Here is a 19,618-nt window from a genome sequence, read left to right on the forward strand (position 1 = left end):
CTTATGAGGTCTTTGTGACTGAAGGTTTTTCCTTTCAGCCAGCTAATCAATCATGCAACAATGGAAAGGTGCGATGATTAAACAGGTGTCGAAGCAAGAGAAGCGAGAACACACATCGCTCTTACACACACACTCAAAGAAAACATGGAGCATATGCTGTCCTCCTCCTCCTCCTCCTCCAGCAGCAGCAGCACACTGCAGACGAGCGACTGTACGCCTCGCGTTGTTCCCCGCGGGGCTGCAGAGGTGGCAGGTGATTGCATGTCATATATCCCAATGTTTACTGCCACATTTCCAATAACGATCAATCGTGTCGGCCTCATTCGAGCTGAAGAAATCAATTAAGAGAACATTGTTGCAAATTTGTTCCCCACATTCCTGAAACGATTGCATGTAAGTCGTTAAGTTAATCAAATTCCTCATGAAGATTGATGCCGCCTGCAGATCAGTCGAGAGCTTTATCATTAGCGCACACTCATAAATAATTTGTGCTGCGCTGTAATGGAAACTAAAAGCTTGAAATATTAATTACTGTGCAAATCTTGTTTTTAATGAAATCACTTTTATTACCACTGCTGATTTTATGTATTCTCTGGGAAGCCTCCCAGGCTGCAGTATGGATTTTTGTTACTCCACACCATCAATTCTCCAGCATTGAATTTTATGAGCCAAACACGATGCAGCAGGAGGTGCATATTAAAATGCTTGCATGATTTTTACATCTAATGTGACTGTCCACCTGCTTCCCTCCCATTTACTGTCCACACTCGCTGTTCTGGTGCCAGAACCTGCCTGATCTATCCTCCACATCTTTTCCTCTGGCCCCCGACACGGCGCTCCGTCTTTGGAGATGGCACCCTGCTGTTTGCAGTAAACCAAACCTTGATTCATACTTCACAGATTGTGCCTCTGCAGTGTCACACCCCTGCTTTTTTCTCGGCCTTCTTGTTACAACAAAAGCCTGATAGACGACTGGAAAATAACATTACCTTGCTCTGGATATTCTGCACCTGAGGAACCAGCTTCTTTTATTTTTGCAGAAATGGGTTTGCCTCCTTGTTAAAGTATTGGAAGGGGTGAAACTTTTGCTATCAGATATTAAAAATGCTATCAGATCCTGTCATGGCTTAGGCTTACACCCTCTACTTTCTATCTTTTCTCACCTATGTTCAAGTTGTTTCGCCTCTCCCTGTTTTCTCTGCCTATATCGCTCCATATCTCCCTCCCCATGGAGGACCTGACAGCTCCGTGCTCTGCAGCATCAGACTGAGGAAAAATAAAACAGCACTATGAAATCAAGAAAACATCTTCACGGGCTCAGGAACAAATTGGTACTCCATGGTTCACATTCATATATTATTTGTTTTCCCAAAAGAGGACTCACTCAGACCTGCTGCACTGTGAAAGCTCCTGTAATCTTGAATGCATCAAAGTCAGACTTCAGGCGATGCTCTGACTTCACCGTGACAACATTTTTTTAGACATCCTTTTGGTTTTATTCAGACAAGGAGTCCTACAGAATTAGATGGTTGATGTAACTGCCAGGTGAGCACGTTGTAGCTGTTTTAAAGAGCGAAAGTGCAACTCTTCCGTTTTCCAGGGTCGTCAGAAGCTAATTGGAGTCAGCATGTCCAACATGAGCACCATCTCCATTCATCCCTCTTTTTCAGAAATGAGTCAGTCATGTCTCGGACATTGTGTCCAGGGTTTCTTCGGGCTGGGTACCAAACTTCAGCTCTTTTATGACACCAGTGAAAATGCTTCTGTAGTACTGATGAAAACATGCCTCGTCTTTCAGTGCCCAATGGGTTAATCACGTGATCATGCCACAGTGACTGGCTTTAACGTTACACATGGTTGCAGCATGCAGGGCAGTGTTGCCGACTTAGCATCTATGTCGCTGTATTGAGCGATTTTTCAGGACCCTCCAGCAGCTTTTTTTTTTTTTTTTTTTCCAAGAAGCAACTGGCAACAAATCTAGTGACTTTTCAGGAGTTGGAGACTGATGTGAAACCATGTATTGATCTCCAGCACCGCTGCTCCTCAGCGGGCAGCATGCAAATGAATCGTGCTCATGCTTGTCTCTTTGGGTCACTTTTGTTGATCCAAAGCCCGGATAAAGGATAAGGGTTGATAATTTGACATTAAAACAAAACAAAATAAGAAAAAAAAAAACAACAACAACAAGAATTGACATGAGATAGTTTATTTGTAGTCATAAACACATTCACAGTGTACTCAGTATATATGGACCTGTCACTTTTTCACAACTTCTTTTGCAATAATTTTGGCAATTATTCATTATCATTATTGGGGTTGCAGTGATGGGTTCAAGCCCAGGTGCAAACCATGATTGGGAGCTGATAGCTGAGGAGGTGTTGGCTTACATTCCTGAGCACTGTCAGGTGCCCTTGAGCAAGGCACCAAAACCCACAACTGCCCAGGTGCGCGCTGAGAGTTCAGCACCCTGACTCTGACTTCTCAGATCAGTGCATGTCTCTGTGCAGAAGCGCTGTTTGTGCATGTGTGTGTATATGTGGTATGTTCAGAGTGTAAAAAACAGAATTTACCCCAAGAAGATTAATAAAGTTTATCTTCTTCTTCAGTGATTACTTTTTTAATGTCAGGAAACTGCTCAAAGTGGAAAAAAGCAGAACTTTAAACTCAACATTTGTGCTTTGATGTGTGATGTAATTTTCATTTTTGTTTTAACCGATATTATAAAACTAGTATTATAAAACTGAAAAAAGTATCTTTCAGGAACCAGTATTGAAGTGAAGGCATCAGTTTCTGTACAGGTATTGAAAAAAAAAGATTGATACCTAGCTCTATGCTTTCTACAGTTTGGACATTAAAAATGTGAGGCTCGAACGTTACAGAAGTCTGTGTAGCAACTAAAAAAAAAAAAAAAAAAACTGACCCCACTTGAGGGCGAACCTCATTGTCCTGCCCCTTTTTGATTGAAAGCATAAAAAGCCCCAAAAAGTAACTTTTTTGGGGAAAAAAAAGCACAGTATCTTCACCAGTTATACCAGCACTGCCACAGAGCAAACCCCCTCCCCTCTGGCCAATTAGAGGGAAGAGGGTTTGTGGAATGGGGAGCCTTAAAGAGACGGCAGCCAAAAATGTGTTTCAGACAGAGGCTGAAATAAAGGTTTTTTATTAACACTACTGAGAATAAAAATAGTTGTAAGCCACTTAAAGCTACAGCAGCACAACAAGAGGGGCAGTATAAAGTCTGATTAAAAAAAAAACCCAAAAGAAACAAAACATACCCCCTCTTTAATATGATGGTTGTAGTTTTTATTTTGTTAAGGATCTAAATCAGGCTTCTTCCATTCTTCTTTTTCTTCTTCTTCTTTTCTTTGTAGCTGCCCTTCTTACTATTTCATGACACTAGATGTATTTTATCTGTGGCTATGTTAGCTATATGTGCACTGTCCATGCAGTTTAATGTCAAATTCGAGGGACCCTAGCTTTATCCGATGCCTCTTGCAGAAGTTTCTCTCTGCAGCTACAGTGGTTGAGCCCCTCAGAGCTGCCGTACCTTCTCCCACTCTGCATTCACTTTGCTCTCCAGACATCGAGCCAATCACCTCATTCGTGGCGTCTGCTTTGTTTGTACAAAGTGCAAAGGGATTCTATTGTAACCATTTGTATAACAACTCTTCTTCTCATCATCACTGGCTTGTGGATGCCAAGGTTATTCCTCAGCGTGTGGCGCAGTCACTCTCAAACACGCTTTTCTGTACGTGAGGGTTGATGCGGAGGAGCTTAATGATGGCTCAAAGCTCGGAGCTGAGTGAATCGATGGCAGTGGGTGCGTTGACGCGTGATGAATTGAAGAGTTAATCGGTCAGACGTCTCTAATGGCCCGACACAGGAATGAAAAATAAAAATAAATTAGTGGAAAGAAAGCCTTAGTCTGTTTCCATCTGCCAAGGCCTTTTGTGGTATTGATTCGCCCGAGGCACTTAAAGCCTGATGTATTGTCAACATTGCAATCTATTGCCCGTCTGAGTGCGCGGTCACAGTCTGACTTCCACTGGGTCCTGGCATAGATAACCACAGGTAGTGTGAGAGGGTAATTCCCACACTGGCTGACACACACACTCACATATTATGAAGTCCTCAGCTACAACTTTCATCTCCCCGCTTGTTAATGCACTCGAGCCTCACGCCTGGAGTTTGTCGTGCTGCAGTGAAGAAAGCTTGGCGAGCGGGTGATTCGGGCTCTGCAGGCTGTAATCACCGCTCAGAAACCCAGAAAGACTCAGCCGCTCTCTGGGAGGCCTTCAGGTTCACTTTGAGGCCTCGCATGAGCCCGGTTCGTTTGGATGAGTGAGTGAATGTTTAAGCTGCGGTGAAGGACTCCTGCAGCTGCTGAACTGACGGATGAAAGGGACGGTGGAGAAGTTTTATTCATGCGTTGAGCAGCGTAAGGTTTGATAAGGTGGAATCAAAGAGGGATTTAAAGGCTAAGCTGCTGGAGGCGAGTGTGACATCAGGCCTGCTTCATCCACAAACCATGAGGGAGATTTTAACACCTTAACGTTGTTGCAGGATTGCACAGGTACGCTTTCTCATTGAACCATTTCAGAGAAGTGTAATCAGAGTGGTACAGCCAAACACCTGAAAACATACTGACTTTAAATTAACTGATCACAGTTTTTGAGTTACTTGTGAATTCTGATGGGTGTGATATGAGTGGGAGGAGCTGTGCAGGGCAGTTTGCGTCTAATGTAGCGCAGAGCACTCCCTCCAAAGGTAAAAATAACACACAAGTACAATCAAATAAGAAATAGTCATCAAGCCTCTTTCTTGTCCTTAGAAAACAGAACTAAAATTTACCCTCACCTTGTCACCCCAACCTAAAGAAAATGAATGTACCACAATTTTTTCCAACCCTCAGAAATAGTTTGTTTGAGAAAAGCTGATGAGTCGTGAGTGGGTGGTTATGCAAACTTGAATTACGAAAAAAGGTTGTCTCACCCTGGAAGGTTTCCAACAGGCATAACCACAATTTACTATCCTACATTTTACCAGCGAACAAGTAATTAGATTTGAAATATTTGTTATTATTATTTTAAACATTGTGTATTGAATTACTTTTTGAGAAGACTCTGCAGTGATGGGGAGTTGATTAATGAAGTTGTCTGTCTGAGCTGATGAATCTGAAGGACTGAAAAGATGGGCGGCATTGGTGAAGTTACTGTCAAAAGCCTTGTACACACATAGCCGGGCATTTTCCAAAAGAAATGTCTCCCCCTCATTTGTTTTTTTAAAAAACTTTCATCCGCACAGACCCGGGAAACTCGCCAATAAATGCAGCATGCCAAACCTCTATATGGCAGTGTTTCTCAGACATGACACCCATGCCAACCAATCAGAGTGAACCTCCATCATTTAGCTGACATTTGACAACCAAAAACTCCTGGTTTACACACAAAAGCATCAAACCAGAGTTTTCTATAATCTTCACTTTGGCCGGACATTTTAGAAAACATCGGTTTTAGTGACTTAAAACTGCAATTTTGTGCCGTCTAAAAATATATGTGGCTTGCCAGATACCTGGTTCAGTGTGGACATGACCTCAAGCTAATGCAGTAAACACAGGCTCCACTGCAAATAAGTAGATCCTTAATCCAAGATAAAAACACTGAATTTGATGACAATATTTCTTAAACTAGTTGATTCATCTGTCCGTGCAGCAAGTTCATTTGACTCTATGAGAAATCTTGAAACAAAGATTTAAATTAAAAAAAAAAAAAAAAAAAGTTGAAAAAAAAAAAAAATGCTGATTTTTGAGACTAAAATACTTAAAAAAAAACTTCCTTAGGACTATTATATTCATATAAAAATAAAATGAAATAAAATATAATAAAATAAAAAAATCAATAATTTTGGTAAATGAACGCCTATGGACCAGAAAAAAAAAAAATAAAAAATAAATAATGATTAAAAAAAACACTAACTCAGTCAAAAAGAAAGATTCAGTATTAGAAAAGTATGATTAAGATTGTTGTCTCTTTTATACATGTCTGAGTCGTTCAATGGTCAAAATGTTTTTTTGACCCATGTGATATGTGTCAGTCTGAAATGAAGCATCTGGAGGAGGTTACTGAGGTTAGCTCTGCCGCCAACAGTGCGGTGCTTGGTTCTGGTGATGGGGTTCAGGAGGTTGGCTTCTGAAGATCTGATATGTAGGGTGGGGGAGTGACGGGTGAGATCTGCATCGTATGGGGGAGTGAGGTTATTGAGAGCTTTGTAGGTGACAACGAGCAGGATCTTGAAGATGATTCGATGCTGGACGGAGCTAGTGGAGGTGCTGAAGGATGGGTGTGATGTGGTCAAGGGAGTTAGTAATGAAGCAGCATAGTTTTGAACATACTGTAGTTTTTGAAGGTCGGTGGAGGGGAGAGAAGAAGTGAAGGTTGAATGTGTGCATTGTTAAGACCCTGAGAACAAATAGACACATTTATACTTAATTTAAGATCATACCATAAATTCAAATAAAAGCAGGAGATGAGAATGACTGAGGACTGCAGGAATTTGGAGTTAGCACAATGAATAGAATGAAATGAAACAGCAGACATGCACTGTTTAGGCTCTGGAGGTCTCAGTTCTTGGTTCATACAGATCTCTACAAAAACCTGATATTTCTCTTTTGGTGTTTAGACAAAAGGATAGTTCTGCTGAGGAATGTCAGCATAGAAATACTGTTTTTACAAATGAAAATAAAGCAAAAATTGATCAGAGAGACAAAAATCATGTCTGAAATCTTTCACTGGAACTCTAAAGTTTCCTATCAAAGCTCTTCTTTTTTAAACATTCTGTGAAAATCAAAGTACCTCCACCCTCAGCAGGTCTTTGTATCCCATCTCCTCTAATTTCCTGCCTGTCAATCCACTCACCACTCAAGTAGTAATGGCCTGTAGTCATTTCATTATCCTTTGTCTCCACAGGTCATCTTCGAGGCGACCATTTCCGAGGAGCGACAGGGCTACATCGCCTTGGACGACATTGTCCTGCTCAATTACCCCTGCAGTAAGTACCTGTTCTGCCCCGCTCATATCTTAGCTGCTGACCTTTAGTGAGTCCAGGGAAAGAGTCCAGCTCAACAACAAACTGGAATCTGTTGAACTCCAGGAGGTTCAAGCACTCCATGTAGGTGATTGAGGACCATGAAGCAACTCGTCCCGACAGGGGGGCAGCTGAGGCACATGTACGCCGTACCTGTCCGGTTGTCAAAGCCGTAATTACACAGCAGGTGGTCGTCTTTTGTCCTGGAAAAAAATGGCTGACCTTTCCCTTTGGTGGTTATGCTCCTGGCTCTGTGCTCTTAAGGCTAATTTGGTGTTACGGGCAGGAAAAAGGAGAGCTACTGGTTGTACTTTGATCCTTCCTGGCAGTGTTGTTCTTTCTCTGTCACCAGAGGGATGAAAGATGTTGGATCTTTACGAGTGCTGCTGCTTATGTAACATTATGTTCAGTTAGCTGCACCATTTCACCCAGTACAGTCTCAGTGTGGATAATCAACATAGAAAAACCTTTTTTCTTCTTTTTCTTCTTCTTCTTCTCCTTCTTCTTTTTCTTCTTCTTCCCTGCTGATTCTTAGATGGTCGGCTTTAAGGAAGAGTGTCTTAACTTTATTCACTGAGGGCCACGTTTGATTTTGTGAAAATGATCATACACCTGTAGCTCTTACTAGCATATACAGTGAAATAAATATGAAAGTAACATATGGATGCTCTATTTGTTGATTATTTCTTTTAGTGGTTTCTGTAAAATTCAGTCCCTCAGTGTGCTCAAGCATCTTTGTTCCTTCATCACAGACTGGTGAAATCAAAGCTCACCTGTCCTTTTATTGTCTCTCGATCCTAGTGTTACATGCTGCGTAAACATCAGCAAACTCTGCTTCTGACCAAGGAGCATGATCTCCATTAGGGGGCATTATGGGGGAAATATGTCAGGATGTATTTTTATGGCAGGGTCAGGAAAGGGATGGGCAATGATTTTCGAATATTCAAATAGAATCAGAATAAGAACACTTTTTTGATCTCCACAGGGAAATTTCTTTTCAGTTACATCCCTTTCAGGACATATAAGAAAACAAACATGGGGAAACACAGAAAAAACCAACATTGGAATGGGGGGGGGGGGGGGGGGGGGGGTAATCCCAGACTATTCCCAACAGGGGGCGTAGTTTGAGATCAATAAAAAAACACCTCAGCATATAAGCACATGATAACAACAGACATTAATTCAAAGACTTGCACAAATGTCACTGCTCATCTACGGAGGGGTCGCACGCAGCCTTACTCACGTACGTGCCCAGCAACCCTCAGCAGCTGAACTGTAACACAGCTGAAGAAGGTGTTGAGTCCAAGATTGCGTGTGTGTGCCATGTGACTTCATATGTGTGTATGTATAAGCCCATGGACTTCATCCCCATCTGACGGTGACAAGGAGACGACCTCCGGGAGTTCTGATCCAGAGACAAGTACACAGGAGGAAAGTGCGGGATGGGAGGGGGTAGAGCATCTGTTTGCATACCATCCTGGGGAGCAAAGCATTATCATCCTACCAAGGCCGTTGCGGAGGAGCTGAAAAATGTTGTCATTAACATCAAAAAAATCGAATGGTTCAAAACACAAATGAGGACACATTAAGATATGGATTGTGAAGTGTGGGAACTCCTTCGAAAAAATGAAAGAAAATTATGTAAGGCACAGTCTTCAAGGTTAGTCTAGCATATCACAAGTCGTCATCAGCTCTGCACAGCCATGTGACATTGAGGCATGCAGCAGAAAGTTTGGCGCTGTCCGCAGATCAACAGTCTGTGTTTGGCTTTGTCACCCAAGAAGTGAGTTTGAAGATCGCTGTGCAGAGCATAACAGCACTCCCCATCTTTGGCCCCATTTACACGACAACGTTTCATTTAAAAACGCAAAACCACTATGAAAACGCCGTGAAAAAAACCCTCACAGAAATGCTGGTGGACTGAAAACACGGTTGTAAGCATGCCAGGCCTGTAGATGGTGCTATAACTGTCTTGTCCAGAAGCCGCTTTTGGGAGATCTCCACCGCAGTAGAGTTGAGCCGGTCATCTGGTGAATTGGGGAATACTAAGTTAAAAAGTGGAGCAACAGATGCACTTTTTGTTGAAAGTCAGTCAGCAGATACAGCAGATTGAGCAGCACAAGCACAACACGGTAGTACTCGATGATCGTAACAACGGTACTGTTGTCCCGTTGTATGCGCTCGCGCGAGGCGGGGTGTGACGTCAGTGTATCTACTGAAAACACCAGCTTACTGTTTACACAGCAATGGTGTCGAGAGCGTTTCAGAAAAATCCCACTCTGGAGGGCGTTTTTAAAAGTTTGCGTTTTAGGTCAGCTGAAACACTGTTTCTGTGTAAACGACAGGTTGAAGAGCAACAAAACTTTTGCATGTCATCCTAAAACTTCTCGTGTCAATGGCCCCTTTGTCTAAGTGTAAGGTTGGCAGGTATGTGTATGTAGTTACAAACTGATATAGAATAGCTCTTATGCTTAAAATACCCATCCCTAATCAGGATCTGGATTTTATCAGGATTGTTTATCATATGCAGATTATTTTGACCTGCAAACAACATTTTATTTCTTATCCTGCATTATGCTCCATTTTTTTTTGACTTTTCTGCTCCGTTTCATGACTTTAATCTTGTCTAGTGTCCTCTAATGTTTTTTCTGAATTCTCACATTTTCACATCCTTAGAAATCCATTCATTTAAAGACGTCAGCTGCAGAGGTTGTTGAGTTTCTGCAGAATGTACTGAGCTTTGGCTTTATACAATTATCATATACACAGTCGAAATGCAGTTTAGTGAGATGCTGCACAATGTTTTTTTTTTTTTTTTTTTTTGTGCACTTGCAGAAAATGTGAGAACTTTGGACCTCAGATCATGATTGGCCCCTGGTCTGACTTTGATCACACCTGGACTAAAGTGTCCAATGGGATGTGAGCTCTGGTCAGGCTGGGAGTCATCATTCAAAGCGAAAACATCTGCTTAAACAAAAATGTATATGAGTGAGTTTAACTCAGGCTTTTAATCAGATCATTTTCATTCATTTGTCTGTTTGTTGTAATCATTTATCATTTGCAGTTTCCACACTGTTTGTTGGTGGAAATCCAGCATATTTGAATGTTTAATTAGATTTAGGATGTGTTATTAGTTTTATAGATTCCAGTTGTTGTGGAGATTTAATTACATTAAAGTGGTTTTACATTTGGCAGAATTAAAAAAACTAAAATTTTACTCCTTTGTTTTCAGAGTTTTGAAACATTTACTTACTTCTTTCAGGATAATCTGTGTAGTCATTTTGAAAAGAATCAAACCTTGGTCCCTTTTCTTCCTGATCTTGTTAAGTCAGATTTATTCTTAATGCAGAAGTGTTTTTAACTTTGGAGATGATAAACTTGAAATAAAACCCAATAAAACCCAAGCAACAGCTGCACACAAGCACCAAATAAAAAAAGAGATATGAGAATAAAACCATGAGCAGTAAAATGGAGAAGGACTTGGTGGACAGTATGAAATACAAATTAGATGTGTTGAGACAAGGTCATGTTGAAGTGAAGGCCGCTGAGCAGAGACGGGTCTTAAACAGTGACTGTAAAGTGACACAGCAGACAGGGAGACAGTTTGTGGCTCAGGAGTTTCTGCTTGTGTGGTTTAAAGGAGAAGACACAACAAGTTTTTGGACTGGTCTGGTAGATTAGTTTAGCTGATTGCTGGAGTTAGTAGTTACGGGAAAAACATGAATCCTTGGGTATTCATCTTTTTAAGCCTTTGATAAAATTGCTGTGTCTCTTGAAGTGACTGAAAACATTAAGGAACAAGGCTGACAGAAAAGAACCTTCAATTTTTTTAAAAAGAAAAATGCTGGTTTTGCAAACAGAAAAGGCTTTTATTTCATTCTGTTGAAAGCAAACAGAAGAAACATCTTCCAAAAACATTAGTTTTACCTTGTTGAAAATGGACAATTGCCTGACAGACTCTGGACCTTCATCTGTTTGGTTTTTCTTTCTGTTGTTTTGTTGTGTTTAAAGTTGACATGTGTTACACAACTTAACTATCAGAACAAAAGAGTCAGTCCTACATTTTTTTTTTCTTTTTGAACAAAGTGAAGTTACTTTTTCCTCAGTTGCGTGGTGGATTTAAAACTACAGTTTCACAATGTAAAAACGAAGAGAGTTATTATTATCATCTAAAAGAAAACCAGACTCAAACAGATCTTAGTGCCAACAGTTGCTCCACATAGACATAGTTCCTTCTAATTTGTCATTGATGTGTGATATCTACTTTCACATCAGCTGATAAAACCTTGAGATTGGTATAACATCAAAGCTTTGTACAGCGACAGGCCAGATATATATACTTCATTTTAACTACATGACTCATACTGTGCACCTAACACATCAGATAGTCTTGAGGACAATGGGATTGGAGTGCAGGATACAGAGGAGGAAGTGATGGTCATCAGAACAGGAGAAGAGCAATTGTAGAAAAGTTATAAAGACAAGATGATAGACCAAAGCTTCAATTATTATCCACACCTGTCAGTGCTGCCCACAGCAAGAAGAATAAGCCAGTCATACAGCTGTTGATGAGTTCAGATGTAGAGGAAACTGACAAAATTGCGTAAATACGTGCCCAGGATCTTTATGTCTGATCATGGTGGAAACTGTTAAAAAAATGGAGTTGTGGGTTTGATTTATGATGTCATCCATTGGTTTTTGAAGTTGAGTTTTGAGGGCTATCATCAGCAGTTATCCTGCTAGAAATGTTAACTTAAAGGGGTAAAGTTAATCTGACACCAGAGTTTATCAATAATTGAAAATAGATGTGGAACACGTAGTCTTTTTTATTTCTACAGCTGATAGAATAAATACTTTTTTATATCCACATGTGGTTAATTAATAAGAGGCTTAGATGGGCACAGAGGGAAGAAAAAAAACAAAACATATATCCATTTTTAGAACAACAGGATCTTTTGTTTAACAATTTTAAATCGTTATTTTGGTTAAAAAAAATCAAATTTAAATCCTTAATTTTAGTCTTTGTTTATAGGCTGGATTGGAAAAAAGTTGTGATGTCAGATCCCCTGAATAAATCCTAAAAACTGACTCACATGTGACGTGCATTTTATGGGAAATTATAGCTCCTGATATAGTCTGTACACATCATCATTTTTCAACTTTTTCACTTGATCTGTTGTTAAAAAAAAGCAAACTTTAAATCACAAAAAAATCTGAAATATTGAAGAATTATGATTTAATTTGGACCAGCACCCTGAAAATTTTAAAATGATTGAATCAGGATAAAGTCATGTCTTCCTAGCCCAAAAAATCACTCTTTTATGACAAATATTGCGAAGACTTACCTTTTTTTAGTTTGTTGGTTTTTGCGCTTTACTTCTGTCTCTCGGACTGTCTGACATTAGTGTTGTTGAATTGTAGTTGTAATGCTGACTTATTCCAGTAGGTGGTGATAATTCACCTAAACCTAAGTGCCACCTACAATAAACAGAAAAATAGCCGAGCAGCATTGGCGCAATGCATTGTGGGAAAAGTATGTGAGGTAGACTGGCCCGTTGCATACTAAGACATTTTCCCAAATAAGTAGGACACATGGATACTGCAGATTTTAATCTTTTTTTTACAAACTACATAATATATATCCATCACACCAGTTGGCACACGGTCTCTGTGAAGTCACCAATTTGTTTCGGATACAGACTTTTGTAAGCTCATTATGCAAGCAGCCATATTGAAAATGAACTCAGCCTTTGCCTAGGTTAGGTTGAGGTAAAGAGGCAGGCTTTTGGCCTCTTCACATGAAGCTAAAGGGTGTTAGCCTATCAGTCAGGTTTTTGAACCAAGCCCTAAACACATCTTTGGTTACTGCTTTTGTTCCAGATTTATGGTATGTATGTGTGTGTTTTCTGTATTTTTCTAACACTTCTTCCATAGGCTTCACTTCTCAAAGGTAGAGGTTGCTGCTTGGCTCTACCTTGTCACTGTTTGCACTCTGTACATACAGTAGCTTCCTGTAGCCTGGGCTCATTGGTCATCCTCTAGAGGTGTCCACCATTAAACATGCAGTGCATGACCCAGCAAGATCCATCCAAGGTTAAACAATGAGTTGATCTCCAATTCCAATGTGGCCACAGAACTTGGTCTATGCAGCCTTTAACACGCTGCCCTGTGCTGACTACCTGCAGCCTGAACCCAACAGTCTCCCATTGATGTTCCTGTTGCTCAGGGACTGAGGATTTTTGTCAAATCCTGCTGCCTGGATCTCCACTGGCCTTCTGTGAAAACACCAATATTGTTTTTTAAGCTTCATAAATGTGAGAAAATGCTAATGAATGATAATGCAGGGTATTTATGAGCTCATGAAATTCAGATATCTCTTCCTTGCTCTACTCAAAAATCAGACAGTCCGCACATTATAAATCATTGAATCCTCACTGGGCACCAGACAGAGGAACTGAAATAACCTCTTCTAAAACCAGATCCCATCTATCACTTTTTTTGTTCTTACCCAAGCTTGTTTGAATTTGCCCTTTGTCACTTTTTCCAGTGCAGTGAGGTTGGGTATGCAGATGGGTTTTTTAAGGAGCTGGAGAAGAGAGGGCTCCTCTGTCTGTGGCTCAGGTTGAGTTTATCCTCTGTACAGATGGTGACACTTGGACCCTCACTGTGTCTGTTAGCTCACATGAGGGGACAGATTCCCTGCAGGGGCTGCTTTGACGCATATGTATACCATAAGTGCATGACTCATAAAGCATTATTACTGTGTATCCAGCCATGCAGAAACACACACACATACACGCATACTCCTACAGAACATGGACACAAGCTCACAATCACGTTGTCTTTTGCACAGCTGGTGCATATGCTCGAGCAGTCACCCTGAAAAACACACGCTCACACAATAAGCAAACATTAGTAAGCTGGCATACATTACCCAGAGGCAGCGTGAATCATGGTTCACCCCCTTGGGAAAGATACAAGTAAAAGATAACAGTACTCCCACTTATTTGACATTTGTGTTGTGTCTCTCTGGAGTCCGTGTTTTCATTCTGAACACGTGTTTCAGTCAAAACGGATCCCTCCTGCATCAGGAATGAAAGGGGGCATTACTTATTCAGAGAACCAACATCTCGCTCAGTCAGACTACTTTGAGACTCTAAATTACCTTCCCTCTATTAAGGTTTGGCCGTATTAATTAAGGCTAAACAGGTCACACTAGCAAGGCTTTAAGGTTTCAAATTAAACCTCCCAGTAAACATTAATACAACGGCCTGATCCTTAAATGACTTGGGGTCTCATCTTTAGAGGATGACTTCTTCTTCTCTCCTGCAGATGAAATAACCTGAGACAATATGTTCCTCCTCTCCGGTTGTGCAGGTAGCGTGAGGTAAAGGTGGCTGAGGAAAGAGAAAAATGAGCAATAACTGAAATTGGAGATGCAATTTCTACCCTTCCGTCCTCAGCCAGATGTTGTTGTTGCTGGTCGCTGTGGAAACTGAGCACCAACGTGAGCAGCCTTGGGATGAGACTTTAATTTTGTCCAACACGCTGGTGCCCAGTAGTAGAGACAATTTGCCCAGAGCCCACCCTGTTTCCACTGCAGCAGAATTATTTTCCTTTATTTTGATCTATCACTAACATGATGGAGGTTATTATTTTCTCATTATGTTGTTATCTTTTTGTTTCTTTCTCTGAGCAATCTCTCCAGTCCACTGTCAGAGGTTGTTACTCACCGTGTGAGGGCAAGATCTTGTTGGAAACAAAGAAGAATAAAGAAGAAAAACGAAATGTGAAAAATGTTGAATTCAACGAGTGGCTCTCCACCTGTCTCACTTTAAACAAGCATCAGGACGACCCAAACAGGCTGAGTTTGGAGATGAACACTTGGTTACAGGAGATGTAGGAGATTAATACACCTTATATGCCTAGAAGTTCTCTGCTTTCATAATGCTGAAGGTGTCTTTGCATCTCCAGGCTGTTTGCTAGCATCAGCTTTAAAAGGAGTGAAAATATACCCCCCCTCCTAGTTTAGCCATGCATGTATTTAAGACGCCTCATTTGGATAAAAATAATAATAATAATATTTGAAAAAAAGCTTGGCGAGTGTTTTGACTTCCAGCTTAGCTACCAACTTAAAACACAGCTTAATGTTATAATGTCCACAGTGTTGACCTGACACAAAGAAATGTAATTTGATAAAAAAAAACTGTTTCCATTAAGTTGTATTAAAATATCCACAAACATTTTCACAATCATTTAATGTGAAGTAGAAGAATAATATTTTTAATTTTGACCTCAGTTTATGCAATAAATAAGCCTTCTTTCTTAGTTTAAAGTTCAGCTACATCCAATTTATAACTTGAATCTCAAACTGGATCTACTCTGTCTGTTTGGAAAATGACTTGTATTTTTCTAACAACGTTTAAATTCAGCTACAGCCTTGCTTCAAAATAATCAATTGGTATCTTGATGAGCCATTCTTTAAATATGAGGCCAACTGTCTTGGTTTTAATCATGGGTATACTTGAGGGCATTTTGTAGTTAGCTGTATGGTTAATGTATTTAAACCTCAGAACTAATGTGTAGAGTAAAAAAACAAATAAATAATAAAAAAAATGCTTACCATACCACTTGGGAAATGAAGCAGTTATTAATATTTGTTTCTGATATTTGAAAGGGAAGATTTAATTAAGTTTCTTGGTGTGCCCACTTTCACTAAGTCATGGCTAATTAGGTAGACTTGATTGAATACAATTAAGTTTCATGAAATTTAAATACAATGCCTTTGATTTAAATTAAAGTGAAACTAATTTTAATTTGATCTAACTTAATTTTTTTTCTCATTCAGTATTACATTTATTTATTCATTCATTATATATATATATATATATATATATATATATATATATATATATATATATATATATATATATATATATATATATATATATATATATATATATATATATATATATATATATATATATATATAAAGAAAAATAAATAAGACAAAATTAAAACCTTTGTTGTGATAGCATGGAATGGTGTCCGAACAAATTGGTTGTATAGCCCAATGAAGCCATATTGTCATCATTTCGTACCTGCTCTTTTCTGTTTATTGTTATTAGTTATGTATGTTATCAATAAACCAAACCGAACTTAACTAGAATATTTTTTTCTTTCCTTCACCCTTACATACCGTTACCTTCACAGCTTTACAGCATGATTTCCTGTTAGTGTAGAGCTTGAACTCTCACTGATGTCCAATAAAAAATACACAGAAACAGAGATAATGCTAAGACACTCCCAACAACCGTTTTCCTTGATATAAGGTCCATTTTTTTATTTAATCAGAAAAGGCGTGTCAGGGTTAAATGTTTTGATTTAACCTAGGGACATAGAAACTTTTTTTTTTTTTTTTTTCCCAAATATTTGATAATTTTATAAGTTTACAAAAGCAAACCCCTCAGAATACAACCTTAAACAGTGAATTTCATGTGAAAATGAATTGAATTGTGTTTTTTTGTTTAGGCCATGAATAGTTATTTCCTGTAAAGAACTTTTATTTATAAGCCTTGAAAAACATTCTAACACAGTTCAACTTGTGTTAACTGTGTTAGAATAAATGTAGTGTTGTATGATGGCCCCTTCAGTGGACACAGGGTTAAATGTAATTTACTGATTATTTGAAACCAAATGTTCAAATATATCAATACCATGTGTATCTGTGACTTTTTTTTCTTTTCTTGTATCTCTGGGTTTTTTAAGAATAGAGGGATTGTCAGTATATGTGGGGTCCACAAGTGTGGCTGTCAGGTGTCATCTTAGAGTCAAAGAAGATTGACTTGCAGTTACATCGACTGACCACTGAATGAAGCTCATAGGAGTGGAGCAGAAAATGACTTTAAACAGCTGTTTACTTCAGGAACCAATATGCACCAGAGGGTTCATGTACCTAACTGTGACTACCTGGACTTCACTTTATGCAAATATTGAGCACAGAACACTTTTACTGGGTTTATCTAAACTTGCTAATTGACCAAGTAATGCAGTAGTGGACAATAATTATCACTTTAAAATGGGTGCATAAATAGCACTCATAATCAGTTTTGGCCACAGTATTTTTAAATAACATTGTTGTGTCAGTTTTAAACAGAATCAGTGCATGGGTTTTTGTTGTTGTTGTTGCAAATAAATAAATCAACAGTTTTTTGGGAAACATCTATTCACGACATTATCTAAATGTGTATCATACCAATGTTATTGCTGTAAATATTGTCCAAACAATGCTGAAAATGACAACATAACAATAGAAAACGATAAATTCAACTGTGATTGTTAAGAAAGCAGCAGGCGATGTAATTTAAAATCCATGAAGCTGACAAAAGAGTAGACTCCTTAACAAAAGATGTATCAAACATTTCTCACTTAATGTTCTAAAATAAGTTCATTAGGACTCGTATCATAGCAGAAAAGAATAAAACATTTATTTTGCTATTTAAAGAGTGTTTCTTCATCTTTAGAGGATGTTGATTCTTCTCTTTGTCAAAGCCCCCTGTGGAGTTTTCCATCTTAAGAAGCATTTCTCTACGAAGAAATGCTGTGATAAGTGGGTCCCAGTCCTGTTGATATCTTTTGTTCCAGTCTGGGTTGTTGTTTGCTGTAATAGCAATTTAACACCATAAGGAAGGAACATCACTGCGAGGATGGAAATCGATTCGACCTGTTTGTTAGACCTCAGGGGGGAAGAAAGAAAAAAAAAAAGCTTTTTAAAATGGAAAAAACATTTATAAATTTAAATGTGTTTGCTGCTAAGAAAACTCCACAGGACACCTTAAATGAATTACCTGAAAGTATGCTTCTCTATATCAGCCTGCTGCGTGTTATGACTCTGCAGCTGCCATATGCTGTTTGTGCATTTAGGCAAACAAATGTAAAGCTGTTTGTGTATATTGGAAGAAACTGTGTGACTAATTAACTCACTGTGAGGTGTGTCACTTCACAGCCAAAGCCAGTCCTTCATACACACAGGAAGAAGCCACAAATGAAAGGAGTATACCTCAAAATGAGGAAAAAAAGAGGAGAGTATCTGCAAAAAGAAAAAAGAAATGTCACCTTCCAAGATCTTTAGAAGAAGAAAAAACATATTTTGTCAAAGAGCAGACAGATACCTTCAAACAGGTGCAGCCAGACTGAGAAAAACAAGTGAAACTGTCTAAAAAAAAGTTTCTCAGTGTATAGGAAGGAGGGCTTAAATTCATCACTGAATGTTAGAGCAGTCATTGTGAGGTAACCCACCATGGCACCATGATGAAGAGCACCATACTGTTTTCAAAAGAACCCTGACTAAATGCAGGAAAGATGGATTGACTTGCTAAGAGAAGCTGACGCACAAACATTTTTTGACAAATTTATTCCCCACTTGATTTCCACCTTCAAATCTAGCAGGGTTGAGCATCAGCTGGTGTGACTCATACATTGTTCTTTGTGCTGTTCGTCTATAGACACAGAGCTCTTGTGCCAGGATGTCAGATTGACAGTAACATAAATTATGTTTGTTCATGCTTGATTCTCAAAAAAGAAATTATGACTTCAAAGGCACTTTAAAGTGATCTTAAAATAGTCTCACTTTTATATTTTTGCCTGTTCTTAATCCATGTTTGGTATGAGATTATGAGCACAGAAACTGGTTGTTTCTAAATGCTGTTACTTAGTATCTTTGGTAGGGTTTGATTTTCTTGGGAGGGCAAGGATCCATTTAGGACACATAGATCGAATTTCCCTTTAAAACACTGGCTAGCTGAGTTTAGCTGTAAAGAGAGAGTTGACCAAGTATAAGAATCAAGATCTGGGCCTGTATACACTTTCAGTCATCAGCCAAGAATTTGGCCAATTAACTAATTGTAGCATGAAAGCAAGGCAACTGTACCTTTATATGTCAAGGTCATTTCCTTTGAAATCTCTGTCCAAGAAATTTAAATCAGAATCAGAGATCAGAAATACTTTATTGATCTCCCCGGGGGAAATTACAAACTGTGCGTACATACAAGGGATGTGCATCTCATGTCTCCTCGTTCTTGTTTTGGCTGTAAATCCTCCAACCCGGTGTTTCCCAAACCTTTTTTCAGGTGACCCACATTTTTTGGCCACAGCGACCCAATCCAAAATATGTCAAATCTGTAAATCAATTGACAGATAGAAAGGGTTCTTTAATCATGTTTCTGCATCATCATCCAGCAATGACTTTGGACTTTCAAACTCAAAGGGGTTTTGAATCTGACTTCAGATCTTTCTTTTGGAAACTAATGATCAAAGTGATCAATGGGTCAGCTCTTTCATACGTGTGATGGTGACACAGCGACAGCATTTTCCTCTGAGTGCTGTAAAACAGTAGGAAACTTATGGCTTTAGTTGTTTAAGTAGTGCCAGCTCATGGCATCAGACTTTTGAAAAGCAGCTACATGTTTCCATTTTTGGTAAACATTGTGGCCATGACCCTTCACAATGAAAACACAACCAGCTATGACAGTGTGGG

General features: G+C 39.2%; 1 protein-coding gene across 6 annotated transcripts in view; it reads left to right on the forward strand.

Annotated features, from left to right (window-relative positions):
• Positions 1 to 19,618, forward strand: part of LOC141803549 (receptor-type tyrosine-protein phosphatase U-like) — a 348,868-nt gene that overhangs the window by 181,255 nt on the left and 147,995 nt on the right. For all 6 annotated transcript variants that reach the window (XM_074687661.1, XM_074687662.1, XM_074687657.1 and 3 more), the window contains exon 4: positions 6,966 to 7,047. In XM_074687661.1, coding sequence (XP_074543762.1) covers positions 6,966 to 7,047 — 82 coding nt within the window. The remainder of the gene's footprint in view (positions 1 to 6,965; positions 7,048 to 19,618) is intronic.

Source organism: Halichoeres trimaculatus, unplaced genomic scaffold, assembly GCF_033239565.1.
Source record: "Halichoeres trimaculatus isolate MK-OKI-2021-1 unplaced genomic scaffold, fHalTri1.1 fHalTri1_scaffold_14, whole genome shotgun sequence".
Classification (NCBI taxonomy): Eukaryota; Metazoa; Chordata; class Actinopteri; order Labriformes; family Labridae; genus Halichoeres; species Halichoeres trimaculatus.